Raw genomic sequence first — 18,320 nt, forward strand, 5'->3', positions numbered from 1 at the left:
GACCCTTTGCGCCCCTCTACCTCCACCATGTGGACACCATATTTAATATACCACGCACCATGGAGCAGCTTAGGGACAAGAGCACCAGCATTCTTGATGCTATTGTTGTACTTTTCAGGATTAGCTCCAAAAATGTTGTCTCTAATCCTGAAAAGTACATAGAGGCCCATTAGAAACAATGGTGCCTCTTTTCAACGCCTGCTCTGTGCAGGCTTTAAAAATGACATTTTTGCGGGCCTCCTAACGGGAACGCACCCCTTGCATACATCATGCCTGGCACAGGAATAATGTGGCGCAAGGGTTACAAAGTGGCACAATGCATGCATTGCGCCACTTTGTAAATATGGCGCTGCGATTTTAGCTTCGTTGAGCCACATTAGCGTAAAAATAAAATGACGCTAATGTGGCGCTCGGAGGTGCTAGGTGCTCTGAAATCTGGGCCTTAGAATGCTGAGGTCATTTCTACCTCCATTGACTCTGACCTGCACGTGACAGAAGTCAAAGCCTTAGTCCAGTCTAGGCTGGACCATGGTAATGCTCCATATTGAGCCCGGAACTGCCGAACCAACAGTGGAGGACGCTATTTCTCACACCTGGCAGCCAGGACATGGCACAACCTTCCCTGCACCTTAGGCCGGCCCATCTCTCCTGCAATTCAGGAATTCAGGAAAGAACTCAAGACCTCGATGTTCAATTGAAGACACCACTCAGCAGCCACCTTCTCCAGCGCCTTGAGACCCTCACGGATGATTTGACGCGCTTTGTAAATGATTGATTGAGCTACCACCTCTGACAACCTTGTGCATCAACTTGAGCTTGAGCCGAATGCTGCCTCTCGGCTCATCACTTGCACGCCTAAATACTCCCATAATTCACCCATAGTGAACCAGCACTGGCTTCGTATGAAGAGAAGGGTCACGTCGAAGCCATGGTGTGTCTTCGTGGAGCCATTGACCAAGGACCTCCAGACTTCTTTACCAAGAGGTTCACTCTCTATGTCCCAGGCGGATCTCTCCGCTCAGTGCAACCATCTTCATTACCTGCTGCAGGAACCTGTTGAGTTCCCTAAAGGGACAGAACTGGCGTTGCAAGAATCTCTCATCTGGACTTGAAGAAGAGGTTTCCTATGTTTATCATTCAAGTTTCTATATTGTTTTAATTGTATGTGATGTTTCTCCCATTTATTGTGGGCGACATTTGCCTTTACTATGGTTTCCCAGGGCTTCAGGTGACAGCAGGTTCCCATTCTGATGGTTACTCTATGGGTCCCCAGGAGTGATGAGTGCACTTCACCAGCACAGAGAATGGGCGGACGAGAGCAGTGGCTGCCGACCTGTGGTCCCGGGACTCCTGGGGGCCCCCGAAGCCTCCTCAGGGGGCCCGCGACTGCTTAGAAAATTAAATAATATTAACAGATTGAGAAAGTGTATATAAGTAATGTGACTAAATGTACAAGTGAAAATTTTAAAACGTCCTGTAAATGTCAAGGGATTTGAGATTGAAGGATATAAGTTAGTCTCCTCAGATGGATTTGTGGGAGCCGCTCAGGTGCATCAAACAGTACATAGAATGGACGATGCGTGGCTTCAATAGAATTTAGAAAACTGCAACCTTCCTATTAAACATTTTTTATTTTTTTTATTCTTTATTTATATTTGTTTCAAAATTAAATAAAATGTGTTATCATTTGTGTCTGTGTGTAAAGAATGCTTTTTTCTGTATTTTATGTGTATTGTTTTGCAATTCAAATCATTGACAATGTTTAGCCCGGGTCCCCCGCTGCTAGTAATGGCTCAGGGGGGGTCCCCGGATTCCAATAATGATGCAGTGGGGGTCCCTGGTTTCCAATAATGATGCAGTGGGGGTCTCCGGGTTCCAGTAATGATGCAGTGGAGGTCCCTGGGTCCCAATAATGATGCAGTGGGGGTGTCCGGGTTCCAGTAATTGTAAATTGGGGGGTCCACAGAAGTCATAAGGTTGGGAACCACTGGACTACAGGAAATAAGGTCTGAAAGCATGAAAAAGGTCTGCAGAAACTCTCTCAATGATAAATGATCAGAACCCTTCTGGACATCCATGCACTAACATGGAGGCGAGTGAACACCTGGTGCAGGCTGGGAAAGACTAGAAGGGGCCGTGTGGATATTTATGTAGCCCCTCTCATTGCATACCCGCTTTGGAGTAAGGAATGATGGTGCCCACGTAAGACAAAACCAGCCTCTGCCTTCCACAAAGTGCAAGCATTGCAAAACCCTTGACTACCATCTGACAGCAAATCAATGAATGACAAAACCAGGACAATAAAAGGAAGCTGTCACAGGTGTTAAAACTGCACATAAAACAGCATTCACTAAAGATACATCTAGTTAAAGGCAGAGGACATACAGATCCCTTTTTGTGGCACCCAAAGGCCAGGATCCAAGGTCATTTTAAAAATGATTTACAGCATTTAACAATGGGGCAGATTTCAGAGCCCCTAGCGCCTCCTGGCACCCCATTAGTGTAATTTTTTTATGCTAATGTTGCCCAACGAGGCCAAAATCGCTGCGCCAAATTTACAAAGTGGTGCAATGCATGCATTGAGCCACTTTGTAACCCTTTGCGCTACATTATGCCTGCGCCACAGGAGGTGGGTAAGAGCACATCATTGAAAACAGATAGACATCCCTCCGCCCTCCTAGTCTATTCTCCTATCCAGACCTCCTTTAAAGGACGGCAGAAGACAGTGTTCCGGATGGAGTTTTGCAGTGCTTAATTTGAGCCTGTGGTTTCCAGCACTCGGCACCAGCACTTATGACAGTCTGCCACATGGCGGTGCTGTCTGCCTAATTTAGGGATTCACACGGCCAACTTCTGTTTCTTATTAAATTTATATGGAAAATAACTAATACCTGCTGCCCGAGGCATTCTTATAGCTTTGGGGCCTGGAATAGTTTGAATTGTCACACTTGTAGGAGATGGTTAGGAGTTGTGTTGGTTCTGCCACTGGCAGTGTAGGCAGGGGTAACGGATGACTGTAGCTCAGCGGCCTCCCGAGGGGCTTGGCGCTCATTCTTTTTACAATTTAAGCACTGGAGTTTTGTCACCCGCTCCATTGCTGGGGACACTTAAAAGTCATGGGTTTGGCTGATAAATTTAACATCATTTTAGTGCATTCCTTTTTTGGGCAACTCTGCCATGGTAACGAGTGTGGCCTTGCACAGAAAAATTATAAAATATCACTGTTGTGGCAGGAGAACACTCCTGCCCTTCAGAGAGGCTTCGGATGTGGTTCCAGGAAGTGCAGTGCCAGTTTCAGGGAATATTTGCAGGACCCACCTGGGCCCGGGGTGAAGTGGTGCCAGGGGGAAGGGCGCCAGCAGTCTCGGTTAAATGGAGCCCTTGTGAGGTTTGTATAGCGAGAGCTGAGACTGAACATCGAGGCCCATTTTTATGGCAGGGCATCGCAGCAAATCCCCTTCCTCTGCTGCCCTGCTTCACAAGGACAGGGCAGGAATGTGCTGTAATTATCTATTACGACGCATTCCTTTCCTTTTCCCTGCGTTGGCACCGTTTCGGCAGCCTAGCGCCAATACAGTCACCTTAGCACTATGGTGCGAGGTGTCTGCATTGTACGCAGGATTGTTTTCGTGCAGGAATGGGCACCTTCTTGCACAAAAACAATCCTGGGAGGCTTTTCCCTCTTTCTATGTGTGCTTCAGAACGCAGGACACATACAAAGAGGAAAAACCGAGGATAAATAAAGATATGTCTCCTGGTTACGTCTCCCCTGGGGAGGTTTACAAGGCCTTGTAAATCTGGGCATTCATCAAAATCCATGGATGTTGCGTGGGAACACCCCCGCAGTGCCCATGGAACGCCTCCCTTGTGAAGAGTAAGGCAATGCAGTGATTTGCGCGGCCTTGCCTCACTCCATATGCATGATTCCATTCAGAGCCCACAAAGTGGCTTGGAGTGGCCTCGTAGATATGATTTCAAGGTTTGTGCCACCAAAAAAAGTGAAGGAAAGGCAGTGCAAGGGGCTCGTAAATATAATCCAAACACTCTGCCATGAAACAAGCCTTGGCTACTTAACACCCTCAGTACCCTTGCCATTGAGTGTACAAAAGATGTCACTTGGCTACCCGGTTTGAGTCTATCAGTGTTGTGTCAGGTAACCACTGACTGCCCTAGGCCTTGAGAAAAGAGGTCAGTGGACAAGGGACAGGTGGTCTGACAGGTGGTCTGGCAAGGACTGATGGGGACGGACAGGTTCACCGTCACAGATTGTTTTCATTCCTACCTCTGAGTAAATCACAGGTTGGCACTACTTGGAGACAGAGAAGGGATTGTTAGACTATTGCTTCTAAGAGGAGTGGCAGGGTCCAGCCCTACCACCCCCCTCTGAGGCCCACAGAGAATCGCCTTGGAGCAGGTGAGAAAATTGAGGCCCTGTGTTGGTCCCAGGCTGAAGAGGAGGCTCCTCTCCATCACTGGAGTGTGCTGCTGCCCGAACATACATGCGGGGCTGTAAAACACCCCTTGCAGGAGCTAAATCAGAGGTACCACTTCTTAAAAGGAAACAACCCACAGATTTCACTGATAAAGTACCAGGACCAGCTACTGATCTCCTTGGGTTCCCATGAATTATTTTGTTAGACTGTCATCAAAAGTTACCTGTTTTGAATATTGTTAGAGTTGTTGGTGTGGTCTACACAGCCCTCTGGGATTATCTTTCTTTGTGTCGTGTCTTCTAGAAGGACTTCTAGGAGTTACAAAGCTCGACCGCGCAGAGGTGCACATAGTCACATACTGCCGATGATTGTCCTTCAAGTGAGGAGGGTTTGTGGTGTGAGGATTAGCTTGCACCGCCTATGAGTAATGGTGTCTTCGATGGAGTAGAGCATTGTTGTGTTGCGGATGTGATAGCCTGCCGTCAACGTACACCCTTTGTTACTGGGGATGCGGATTAACACTCCCATGTTGCATCTTTCTTAGGGTCACTGGTGGTGGAACTCATCTGCTCTCGGTATTCTCTTCTTTGTGGCATTTTGCAAACTTCTGTTCCAATCAGATGATGCTTGGATAGTTGTCCTGGTAGCTGTGGTTGGGGCTCTTTTGTACCTTTAATCGCAAGAAACACAACCTTACTTACCTTTGCATAGTAGTCTGGACTGTATCAATTCCATCACAACTCAGGATGCTTCTGCTGACAGTGTCTTGCCTTTTCTTATCATCCCCAGCTCACCATCCAGAGTTTCCGTGTGGAAACGACTATTGTATCCCGCTACGCCGTCACCAAGGTGCGAAGCGTCATGGTCAACCCTCACCCCGAGGCCAAGGAGGCGATGTTCGACCTTGACCTACCCAACACAGCCTTCGTCTCCAACTTCACCCTGTGAGTGCTATGCCTGTGTAGTGGGGATGTAACTCTCCAGAGGAGATCTCGACAGGTGGGCCTTAGTGCATGGTCCCCAGTGTCATTCCAGACTGGAACCTCACACCCCACTGACACCCCAACACCATGCTGATCTTACAGCCTTCCAGACTTCCAATCTCAGCTTATACACTGAACTGTAAACTGAACCCCAATACCTCTTCCCGCAGACTCCACTCCCTGACTCAGCTTTGATCACCCACTGTAGGTCCTTGTACACAGAACGATACTGTCCAACCTACCGCTCGATCGTCACACCAGACATCCCTCCAAGACCACTGCTCCCAAACCACCACTTTAAAACTACCTTCCCACACCCTAAATCTTAATCTCAGATCCCAGCGTCCATCCTAGCATCTCACACCTTGCTCTGAGACCTTTGTTCTGAGCCAAGGCCTCACTCCTGAGACTTCCTCTCCCACGCCCTTTCTGCCAGACTCCGCTTTCAGATACCCACTGCCTGACTCTTCCCTACAGACCACCACCCCGGCAACCCTACCACCCAGACTTTCATGCCAGACCCCCCTACCGGGCCATGACCCAGACTTTGGTTCCCCGATCTTTACCCTATCTTCAGACCCCTATCCCAGAACTTTGGGGCATATTTACAAGGATTTGGTGCATCATAAATGAAGCGCACAATAGCGTCAACATTTTTTACTCTATTGTGGCGCTTTGCTACACTAGTGTCAAAACCTTTGACACTAGTGCAGCAAAGCACAGGGAGGCCCATTGAACATAATGGGTGCGTCATGTTAACACCTTGTAGGAGGCTGGCCTGGCTTGTAGTGGGTACCAGAGGTACTTACACCTTGTGCCAGGTCCAGTTATTCCTTATTAGTGTAGAAGAGGTGTCTCTAGCAGCTTAGACTGATATAAGGTAGCTATGGCAAAGCAGCTTAGGCTGAACTAGGAGACATGTAAAGCTCCTACTATACCACTTATATCATATGCACAATATCATAAGAAAACACAATACACAGAGTTACTAAAAATAAAGGTACTTTATTTTTATGACAATATGCTGAAAGTATCTCAGTGAGTACCCTCAGTAAGAAGGTAATATATATACACAAGTTATATGTACACCAACCAAAATTAGGTAAGTAATACCAAGAAAAGTAATGCAAACAGTGTAGAATTACAATAGGTTGCAATAGGAGCACATAGGAATAGGGGCAACACAAACCATATACTCCAAAAGTGAAATGCGAACCACGAATGGACCCCAGGCCTATGTGAGCTTGTAGAGAGTCGCTGGGACTGTAAGAAAACAGTAAGGGTTAGAAAAATACCCCACCCCAAGACCCTGAAAAGTAGGAGTAAAGTGCACCTACTACCCCCAGAGAGCATAGAAGTCGTGATGGGGGATTCGGCAGGAAGAACAAACACCAGCAATGCAACCACAGTGGATTTCCAGACCTGAGTACCTGTAAGACAAGGGGACCAAGTCCAATAGTCGCAACAGTGTCGAGGGGGGCAGAAGCCCAGGACACCCCAGCTGAAGGTGCAAGGAAGCTGCCACCGGTTGGAAGAAGCTTAGAGTTCTGCAAGAAAGAAGAGGACTAGGGACTTCTCCTTTGAAAGACAGATGTCCCAAGTCGCGATGAAGCTTGCAGAGGTGTTCCCACACAGAAAGACCACAAACAAGTCTTGCTAGCTGCAAGGGTCACGGTAGAGGTTTTTGGGTGCTGCAGGGGCCCAGGAGGGACCAGGATGTCGCCACTTGGAGGAGGAGACAGAGGGGGCGCCCAGCAACTCAGAGAGCCCACACAAAAGCAGGCTGCACCCGCAGAAGTACCCCAACAGGCACTTAGAAGAAAAGTGAACCAGAGTCCACGCAAAGTCACAAAAGGGAGTCCCACGACACCGGAGGACAACTCAGAAGGTTGTGCACTGCAGGACGGAGTGCTGGGGACCCAGGCTTGGCTGTGCATGAAGGAAATCCTGGAAGAGTGCACAGGAGCTAGAGCAGCTGCAAATCACGCGTTACACAGCTTTGCAGTCTAGCGTGGGGAGGCAAGGACTTACCTCCACCAAACTTGGACTGAAGAGTCACTGGAGTGTGGGAGTCACTTGGACAGAGTTGCTGTGTTCCAGGGACCACGCTCGCCAGGATGAGATGGGACCCAGAGGACCAGTGTTGCAGTCTTTTGGTGCCTGCGTTAGCAGGGGGAAGATTCCGTCGACCCACAGGAGATTTCTTCGGAGTTTCTGGTGCAGGGTGAAGGTAGGCTACCCCCAGAGCATGCACCACCTGGAAACAGTCAAGAAAGCCGGCAGGATTAGGCGCTACAATGTTGCTGGTAGTCGTCTTGCTACTTTGTTGCGGTTTTGCAGGCATCCTGGAGCAGTCAGCGGTCGATCCTTTGGTAGAAGTTGAAGAGGGAGATGCAGAGGAACTCTGGTGAGCTCTTGCATTTGTTATCTAAAGAATTCCCCAAAGCAGAGATCCTTAATAGCCAGAAAAGGAGGTTTGGCTACCAAGGAAGGAGGATTGACTACCAAGAGAGGTAAGAGCCTATCAGAAGGAGCCTCTGACGTCACCTGCTGGCACTGGCCACTCAGAGCAGTCCAGTGTGCCCTGAACACCTCTGTTTCCAAGATGGCAGAGGTCTGGAGCACACTGGAGGAGCTCTGGACACCTCCCAGGGGAGGTGCAGGTCAGGGGAGTGGTCACTCCCCTTTCCTTTGTCCAGTTTCGTGCCAGAGAAGGGCTGAGGGGTCCCTGAACCGGTGTAGACTGGCTTATGCAGAAATGGGCACCATGTGTGCCCATCAAAGCATTCCAGACTCTTACCGTTAATTTTAGGACCATCCTTACAGCGTTCAACAAGAAAATCAAACAGTCCATCTGTGTACAGAAGGAAAAGGCTAGGAGCCAGGACACATCCCGGTGCACACCGCTGCTGGATTGTACTAATGCACCATGTTGTGGGTTCTGTGTCATCAGCATCAGAGGGGCTACTATTTAGGACCTGATAATTCAGCGGAAACCTTGATTTATAGATGTCTTGGCTAGGAAATGTGAGGAGAGTGCAAATCTCTGCAACAATCTATTCTTATCTACCTTCCAGGCTCAGGGGCTCTTCATAGTTTCATGGGCTAGGACCACTGCCATACCGTGCTAAATTTGTAAAACAATAAGTGCCGGGCCCTCGTCAGGAGGCCACTGCAGCTTGCACCACCCTTTGCCCCTGCCAGCCCTGCCAATGATGGTACCAACACGACTCTTAACCATCACCCTCTGAAAATGTGAACAATCAGACTATTTCAGACCACCCAAAGCCACAAGAAGGGCTTATGCGGCAGGTATTAGTTATTTTAATGCATATTAAATTGATAAACAATTGTTTTTGTGCTGATCTCTAACTTAGACCAAAAGCGCCACCATGTGGCAGACTGTCGTAAGTGCCGGTGTTGACAATTAAATGCTGGAGCTGAGCACCGGAAACCACCGGCTCAAATTAAGCACTGCTGCTGTGGCAGTGCTCCCACGCCAGTCAACATGTGGTTCCCGCACCTCATGTAGAGGTGGGGGGGGGAGCTGCAGTGTCTCTGCCAGCGGAACCTCAGCTGCATCCTCCTGAAAATCTTTTGACCTGATGGCCAATCAGCCACATGTTTGTCGGGTCACCATGGCATTTGTCCTGCCCCATTTAAGGGATGACAGCCATTTCTGATATTCTCCTTCTAGACCCGACATGCAAGCGAAACCATCAGTGACCTTGGCCTTAGAGCCTCGCTAGGGCAGGACCCAAGGTGCCCATTCAACTCTGTCACATGTCAGAGGTCTACAGGTCAAGCACACGTAAAGCAGTGGCTCCTGTAAGCCTTTGGCGTTCTATGGCAGCGGTGCCTAACGTAAGTCCATGAGGGCTGGATCTGTTGCAGGTTTTCAGGATAACCACTTACTAATCAAATTAACTACATTTGGTTCATTTGCATATAAGTACACATGGTGCCTCTGTGAACCTGGCTTGGAGGCTGACCGCCTGAACCCAGGCTGAGCACCCCTGGACTTAAAAGGGCCTCTGAGTGGGCTGAGCACACATGAGGAAGCAAGGAGCTCTATGAAACAAGACATTAAGCAAGTGCCAGTTTGATATTTAGCAGAGGAAAGAACTTGGTAAATAAAGTGTGTGAATGTGCTTCCCAGAGCTTTTAACTGGCCCTTCCCTAAATAGATGTTCCTTTGTTTCTACCACAGTTTCCTTATTTGCTAAATCTCCTAATTTTCTGCTTATTTTCTTAAGCACAGCTTTGTATGTTTGTAGGCATGTATGTGGTATTTGTATAGTGTGAACCTGGCCAAAAGCCACCTTCTGAAATCAATGATGCATTGACATGGCCTAAAAGCAAACAGTTCACTGACTCCAACCTCCAGAGAACCTTTCAGGGGGGCCTCCTCTGTCACACTGAAAATGCAGCTCAGTGACCGAACACGCCCAAAGGCTGTCTTGGCCTTGCTTGAGTGACCTCTCCATACCCTTCCGAGGATCCCGTCCTAGCCGACAGAGGACATGGATTGACTCAGGGTCCACATTTGGGGTATTACACATCTTTCATCTATGATTGGCTCTGAACATTCAGCCCTCATAATATTCTGTGTACCTTATGCAGGACTCACAAATCCATTCTTGAAGGTCATCACTTACATGGCCTATTGGCTGCCAGTCTGTGCTTCTATGATGTCTAACAGCACCAAATGTTGTTGTCTGGCTGATCCTTCAAAGCCCATTATTAGGTCTTGCTTGAGACAGCAACTGTTGCAGGCCTTATGTAATCAACAAAAAAAGCCCCTTCAGAGTCCCGCTGAGAGACGGCTTAGGCTCCACCCGTGTCCTGCTTCCCCTAAGCACACGATTGGATTGGGCCAAGTTGTGCGCTCCCACTGAAAACAGTGATTGTACGCCACGTTTTGGCTGTGGCAAAGCTTATATGCAATGCATCGGGTCTGAGCTGAGGATAGAGGAAAGCCAGTAATCCTGGCCATAGTCTGATCTGTTTATGATGAAAAGGTACGACGAAGGCGGTAGGCTTGATGTATTTTTTGTGAAACCATACGTCAGAATCAATCAGTTGAAGGCTAGGTTGTTGTTAATCTGCATGAAAGCTACAGGGAAGGACTTTGTTAAGTGGAACCCCACAGGTTATTGTTATAGGCAAGCCATGGCTATGAAAGAGTTCCTCTGTGGGAACCCTTTTCATGCCCTCCCAGGAAGTAGAGTGCATGAGTTAGAGAGGCTACTCTGTCTGGATGGTGGAGGAAGATACCTCTGGCATCCCCGGGGACAACTCTGTACCTTGGAAGGAACGCCCGTCATAGCGCTTCCTGCCAATGTAGGAAACGCTTAACGCATGGTGCTGTCAGACAGGAAGCTTGGTCTTCAAACTTTTCAAAACATTTTTGCTTTTGACAACCAAACCCCCAAAGTGGGAATGTTTTTGAAAACAAAACGAATGTCCCCAACTTTCTTGCAGTTTTCTCTCAGGGTGTGGGTGCCATTATTTTTCTGTCCTTTACCAGTAGGTTTTTCTGGGCAGTGACGTAGAGCAGACTGTGCACAGCGCTTGCTCTAACGGCCACCACTTTGTCAGACCACAGCAGGAAGTATTCAGTTGTTGGAGCCAATGGTGGCTCAGTCAAAGGAATACTTACCGTACCCCAAGTCTCAATGAGGCGGCAGACCATCAGTTTGATGGACAAGGTACTTTGTCACATTTACGACGAGCACCCTCTCTGCAAACTCCAAATCAACCACATTATGTTTTGCTTAACCAATTGTAATTGTGTATGCCTTTGTAATTTTATGATTGTGTACCTGACAGCGCCTTGAGGGAAGTTTACACTCACAACAGTAGGCCTGAGTTAATTCTAGAAACAAGTGGTAGGCCTGAGTTAATTCTAGTGACGAGCAGTAGGCCTGAGTTAATTCTAGTGACGAGCGGTAGGCCTGAGTTAATTCTAGTGACGGACGGTAGGTCTGAGTTAATTCTAGTGACGGGTGGTAGGCCAGAGTTAATTCTAGTGACGGGCGGTAGGCCTGAGTTCATTCTAGTGACAAGCAGTAGGCCTGAGTTAATTCTAGTGACGAGCGGTAGGCCTGAGTTAATTCTAGTGACAAGCAGGAGCCCTGAGTTAATCCTAGTGACGAGCGGTAGGCCTGAGTTAATTCTAGTGACGAGCAGGAGCCCTGAGTTAAATCTAGTGACGAGCGGTAGGCCTGAGTTAATTCTAGTGACGAGCAGGAGCCCTGAGTTAATTCTAGTGACGAGCAGTAGGCCTGAGTTAATTCTAGAGACGAGCGGTAGGCCTGAGTTAATTCTAGTGACGAGCGGTAGGCCTGAGTTAATTCTAGTGACGAGCAGGAGCCCTGAGTTAATTCTACTGACGAGCGGTAGGCCTGAGTTAATTCTAGTGACAAGCAGGAGCCCTGAGTTAATTCTAGTGACGAGCGGTATGCCTGAGTTAATTCTAGTGACAAGCAGTAGGCCTGAGTTAATTCTAGAGATGAGCGGTAGGCCTGAGTTAATTCTAGTGAAGAGCAGTAGGCCTGAGTTAATTCTAGAGACGAGCAGTAGGCCTGAGTTAATTCTAGTGACAAGCAGGAGCCCTGAGTTAATTCTAGTGACAAGCGGTAGGCCCGAGTTAATTCTAGTGACGAGCGGTAGGCCTGAGTTAATTCTAGTGACGAGTGGTAGGCCTGAGTTAATTCTAGTGACGAGCGGTAGGCCCGAGTTAATTCTAGTGACGAGCGGTAGGCCTGAGTTAATTCTAGTGACGAGTGGTAGGCCTGAGTTAATTCTAGTGACGAGCGGTAGGCCTGAGTTAATTCTAGTGACGAGCAGTAGTGATTCTAGTGACAGGCGGTAGGCCTGAGTTCATTCTAGTGACGAGCGGTAGGCCTGAGTTAATTCTAGTGACGGGCGGTAGGCCTGAGTTAATTCTAGTGACAAGCGGTAGGCCTGAGTTAATTCTAGTGACGAGCGGTAGGCCTGAGTTAATTCTAGTGACGGGCGGTAGGCCTGAGTTAATTCTAGTGACGGGCGGTAGGTCTGAGTTAATTCTAGTGACGAGCGGTAGGCCTGAGTTAATTCTAGTGACGAGCGGTAGACCTGAGTTAATTCTAGTGACGAGCGGTAGCCCTGAGTTAATTCTAGTGACGAGCGGTAGCCCTGAGTTAATTCTAGTGACGAGCGGTAGGCCTGAGTTAATTTTAGTGACGAGCGGTAGGCCTGAGTTAATTCTAGTGACGAGCGGTAGGCCTGAGTTAATTCTAGTGACGAGCGGTAGCCCTGAGTTAATTCTAGTGACAAGCGGTAGGCCTGAGTTAATTCTAGTGATGAGCGGTAGGCCTGAGTTAATTCTAGTGACAAGCGGTAGGCCTGAGTTAATTCTAGAGACGAGCGGTAGGCCTGAGTTCATTCTAGTGATGAGCGGTAGGCCTGAGTTAATTCTAGTGACAAGCAGGAGCCCTGAGTTAAAAGTTAATTCTAGTGACAAGCAGGAGCCCTGAGTTAATTCTAGTGACGGGCGGTAGGCCTGAGTTAATTCTAGTGACGAGCGGTAGGCTTGAGTTAATTCTAGTGACGATCGGTAGGCTTGAGTTAATTCTAATGACGAGCGGTAGGCCTGAGTTAATTCTAGTGACGAGCGGTAGGCCTGAGTTAATTCTAGTGACAAGCAGGAGCCCTGAGTTAGTTCTAGTGACGAGCAGTAGGCCTGAGTTCATTCTAGTGGCCTGAGTTAATTCTAGTGACGAGCGGTAGGCCTGAGTTAATTCTAGTGACGAGCAGTAGGCCTGAGTTAATTCTAGTGACGAGCGGTAGGCCTCAGTTAATTCTAGTGACAAGCAGGAGCCCTGAGTTAATTCTAGTGACGGGCGGTAGGCCTGAGTTAATTCTAGTGACGAGCGGTAGGCCTGAGTTAATTCTAGTGACAAGCAGGAGCCCTGAGATAGTTCTAGTGACGAGCAGTAGGCCTGAGTTAATTCTAGTGGCCTGAGTTAATTCTAGTGACGAGCGGTAGGCCTGAGTTAATTCTAGTGACGAGCTGTAGGCCTCAGTTAATTCTAGTGACAAGCAGGAGCCCTGAGTTAATTCTAGTGACGAGCAGTAGGCCTGTTTGGTGCACTGGAACAAATCATCATGTCTGATGTCATAGTCCTGATCAGCTTATTATGAAAGGGGGTGACAGAGGCAGTACACCTAGCTTATTTACTGTGAAGTTCCTTTGTTAAAGCCAGCAATCCTTTCACAGTGGTTTGATATCACATGCATTTACAGGCTGTAGACCGGAATTGTGTTACATGTAATCTCACTGATTCCTGTAGTAGGCAGTGGTTGTGCACTGGCCACTCATCCTAACTGACCCTGGGGGTTTCACTGTGATGATCCCTGATAATCCCCATTGAGGCTGGTCTTATATTGTGTTGCGTACAGTATTTATTTACATGTTTGTAATTTTATAACTCTATGCATATCCACCTTATGTCCTCTGTAGAATGTGGTGCCAAGCCATTGATAAAGGCTGTAGGCCTCACCAGTTTACTAGGAAAAACTAAGCCAGATTCCACAGGTTTCATCTACTATCAAACATTATAACAAACCCAGTAGGCCTGTCCTTCTTATAGTGAAACACGTGTATTAAAGACAGTAGGATTTAAGGATGGTTTGTTACGACACTGTGCTAAAGCTTGTACACAGGGACATCGCTACAAGGGACATACAGATTACCAGAGTGGAAAAGGGTTTTGGCCTTGGTGACCCACCTGAACAAACCATGTTCATAGAAGTTGTGGGCTACACTATTCCTTATTTGGAAGAATTTGACATGTTTTAACAACTGTAATGTCGTACATATTTGGTATTGTATTACAGTATACTTCATAGTTGCCTTGTGGGAAAGGCTAGGCCCAGCACAGAAGGTCTGTGGGATGGGGAGAAGCAGGGATACAAGTTAGAGGCATGATTGTTTATAATGACACGTTTTAAGGGTAGTAGATCTGCCATTGATTGTAATATGCATATGTTAAAGCCAATAGGCATTTAAGAGCGGATTGTTATTCCTCTGTAATGAAGGCTACTGGCAGGCACTTTGTTACATGGAATCTCTCAGATTACCAAGAAGAATTTCACTGTGAGAATCCACGATAGACCCTTTTAAGAGAAATGATACTTTGCTTTGCCAGTTACAGCTTTGAATCCATTAGTAATGCTGTGACTGTATGCCTGATGGTTGCCCTGTGGGAAAGCTTACGCTCAGTATACAGGAGGCCCGAGATGGTTATGGTGACAGCCCGATGGTAACAGCCAGAGGTCGGATCACTTACTATGTAACCCATACGTTAACACCAATAGGCCTTCCGCCATTAGTTTGAGTGAGTGTCATTTACACATCCATCGGAAGATGAGTGGCTGGCTGGCCAATCTTTTATTTCTCATGGTTTCCTTTTATAGTTCATCGTCACTTGTTTGCTTCTCCTCTTTGTGTTTTATTTTTTAAGAGGGCTCTGCAGCTCTCGTGCGGGTCTAGCGAGCACCTCGCTTGCCGTTCATTTCATCTGCCGTGCATTGCATCCCACGTGGCCCTCCCGCCAAACCAGGCGACTGTTATGGAATGCTGTTGGCCACAGTGTATCATTGTCAATAACATCCACATGCAGTGATTCGTTGTCAATAACACCCACATTCAGTCACCGGGTGATCCTTCAGTAACACCCACAGTAAGTCAGTCACTTGGCCGATCCTTCAGTAACACCCACAGTAAGTCAATCACTTGGCTGATCCTTCAGTAACACCCATAGTCAGTCACCTGGCTGATACTTCAGTAACACCCACAGTTGTTCACTCACCTGGCAGAACCCCCTATAACTCCGACAGTCAGCCACCTGGTTGATCCTTCAGTAACACACACAGTCAGTCAGTCACCTGGTAGATCCCTCAGAAACACCTACAGTCACCTGGTTGATTCTACAGTACCACCCACAGTCCGCCACATGGTTGATCCCTCAGAACTTCCTGCAGTCAGTCAACAGGTTGATCCCTCAGTATCTCTCACAGTCAGTCACCTGGTATTTCCTCTTACTTCCAGGACAATCAATGGAAAGGAGTATGTGGCAGAAGTGAAGGAGCGGCTCCAGGCCAAGCGGATCTACGACGAGGCGCGGATGCAAGGGAGGACGGCGGCCCACATCGGCACCAGGTAAGAGCCCTCTGGGCTGTGTCTAGTCACAGTACCGCCTGCAGGCCAGGGACTGCCTACATGTCATCTCAGTGTCTGGGATCTGTTCTCCATCACCCGGTCCACAGGGACCGCCCACATGTCATCTCTGTGTCTGAGATCCGCTCTCCAACACCTGGTCCGCTGGGGCCGCCTACATGTCTTCGCTGTGCCAGAAATCTGCGCCTCTCAATCACCCGGTCCTCAGGGACCGCCTACATGTCATTTCTGTGTCTGAGATCTGCTCTCCATCACCTGGTGCTCAGGGTCTGCCTACATGTCATCTCTGTGTCTGAGATCTGCTCTCTATCACCTGGTCCTCAGGGACCGCCTACATTTCATCCCTGTGTCTGAGATCTGCTCTCCATCACCTGGTCCTCAGGGACTGCCTACATGTCATCTCTGTGTCTGAGATCTGCTCTCCATCACCCGGTCCTGTAGGTGCCCCCTACATGTAAACTTTGTTTATTATTGTTTTCTTGTAAAGTGGCGGGGCATTGGGAGTGACGAGCACTGAGGGGATTGCACAGAGCACTCCTATCAGTGCGCATGTATGTTTGGCCAAACACACATGCACAGTAGGCTCTCACCAGCCCGGCACTGTGTTGCCGTGCTGGAGAGAGCAGGCACAGGCTCCCAGTCTGCCTGGGAGCGCCCTGGCTGGGCGCTCCCAGCCAATCCTAATGCTGCTCTGAGTAGTGTCAGGATTGACCGCAGGCTGGGAGCCCGTGCCTGCAGTTGGCGCAACGACGAGGGAAAGAGAAGTGGCTCGGCAGCAAGGGAGGAGGTAAGTTTTTTTTTTTTTTTCTTTTTTTTTAATTATATGCCCCCCAGCATACTCTGCACCTGCCCCACCCCTTTAGAGGTCAGCGAGCTGCGAATGTCCTCCAGGTGTCGCGTACCTGTCATCTCTGTGTCTGAGATCTGCTCTTCATCCCCTGGTTCTCAGGGACCACCTCCTACATGTCTTCTTTATATCTGAGATCTGCTCTCCATCACCCGGTCCTCCAGAGACCACCTTTCTGTCATCCGTGTCTAAGATCTGCTCTCTATCACCTGGTTCTCAGGGACCACCTCCTACATGTCTTGTCCATGTCTGAGATCTGCTCTCCATCACCCGGTCCTCCAGAGACCACCTTTCTGTCATCCGTGTCTAAGATCTGCTCTCCATCTCCTGATCCTCAGGGACCACCTCCTACAAGTCATCTCCATGCCTGAGATCTGCCCTCCATCACCTGGCCCTCAGAGAGCACCTACATGCCATCTTTGTGTTTGAGATTTGCTCTCCCTCACCAGGTCCTTGAGGGACCACCTACATGTCAACTCCATGTCTAAGATCTGCTCTCCATAACCTGGTCCTCAGGGACCACCTACATGTCGTTGCTGCGTCTGAGATCTACTCTCCATCACCTGGAGCTCAGGGACCACGTACATGTCATCTCTGCGTCTGAGATCTGCTCTCCATAACCTGGTCCTCAGGGGGCGGCCTACATGCCATCTTTGTGTTTGAGATTTGCTCTCCCTCACCTGGTCCTTGAGGGACCACCTACATGTCAACTCCATGTCTAAGATCTGCTCTCCGTTACCTGGTCCTCAGGGACCACCTACATGTCATCTCTGTGTCGGAGATCTGCTCTCCATCACCTGGTCCTCCAGGGACCACCTACCTGTCATCTCTGGTCTGAGATCTGCTCTCCATCACCCGATCCTTGGATAGAGCGCTGGTAAAGGGTGGGAAATGTGTGCTAACCAGATTACCATCCAGTTAACATTTCACTTTGATTAAAACTACTGACATTCAGTAGTTCTGTATTCTGCATGCATGGGACCAAGGCCATGGAAACATCAGAGAAGGGCGCCATGAGGGGGTCACAATGGCGGGCAGGAGGGAGGGGCTCAGGTGAATGGTCAGGGTAAGGCAGGACCAGGGACCCTCCCAGTGTATTCATGCAGTTTTATTTAGCGCAGAAATTACCCAGAGGTGTCAGAGCACTTTACAATAGAACGCAAGAACGTTGCATGAGAAACATTTTGGGTGACATGGCAGTAGGTGACAGTACGTAGAGCTTCTATCGTTGCTCATGGTGAGACTTACGTATTTACAAATTACATAATCATAACAAATTACATGTTGAAAAGAATAAAGCAATTAGGGTTTCATAAATATATATTACATATTTACAGAGCTGGAGCGAACGGTCATTATAGCTCTCCAGGGTGTCATGCAATAGTCATGGTCACGCTATATAATGCGAGGCCTGTGCCTGGTTAAGGCACCGGCGACGAGTGTTATTGAGAAAAAATGTCTTAGGAAGAGAATAGTTTTAAAGTATGTTTTGGAGATCCGAAAAGAGGTGGTGGTGCGAAGGTTTGGAGGTAGCGAATTCCAAATTCTAGTCGCTTTGCCTGAGAAAGATTGCGCCATGAGTCTATCCCTTTTGGAGGTTGGAGGTTCAAGCAGAAGATTTTTCAGCATTTCGTGAGGTTCTGGAGCCACCGCCTATCTTGAGTTTGTCTGCTAGGCAGCGAGGGGGGGGAGTGTGAATGGCTTAATGGGTGTATAGGACGCTGGCTCTCTATATGGAGCACTAAAATGAAGTACGCTGTGCAGAGAGTCCAGTGGATCCCCAATTGGTATTGCAGAGGCAAAAGTAGATCAGACTAATGCTCTATTTATGG

The 18,320-nt window shown here is 48.4% G+C and overlaps 1 protein-coding gene across 5 annotated transcripts in view; it reads left to right on the forward strand.

The window, feature by feature from the left end:
• Window positions 1-18,320, forward strand: part of ITIH6 (inter-alpha-trypsin inhibitor heavy chain family member 6) — a 160,020-nt gene that overhangs the window by 87,645 nt on the left and 54,055 nt on the right. For 3 of the 5 annotated variants that reach the window (XM_069209358.1, XM_069209356.1, XM_069209357.1), the window contains exons 3-4: window positions 5,223-5,377; window positions 15,513-15,623. In XM_069209358.1, the coding sequence (XP_069065459.1) occupies window positions 5,223-5,377; window positions 15,513-15,623 (266 nt within the window). The remainder of the gene's footprint in view (window positions 1-5,222; window positions 5,378-15,512; window positions 15,624-18,320) is intronic. The other 2 variants (XM_069209359.1, XM_069209360.1) reach the window with 1 other exon arrangement.

Source organism: Pleurodeles waltl, chromosome 10 (genome assembly GCF_031143425.1).
Source record: "Pleurodeles waltl isolate 20211129_DDA chromosome 10, aPleWal1.hap1.20221129, whole genome shotgun sequence".
NCBI lineage: Eukaryota > Metazoa > Chordata > Amphibia > Caudata > Salamandridae > Pleurodeles > Pleurodeles waltl.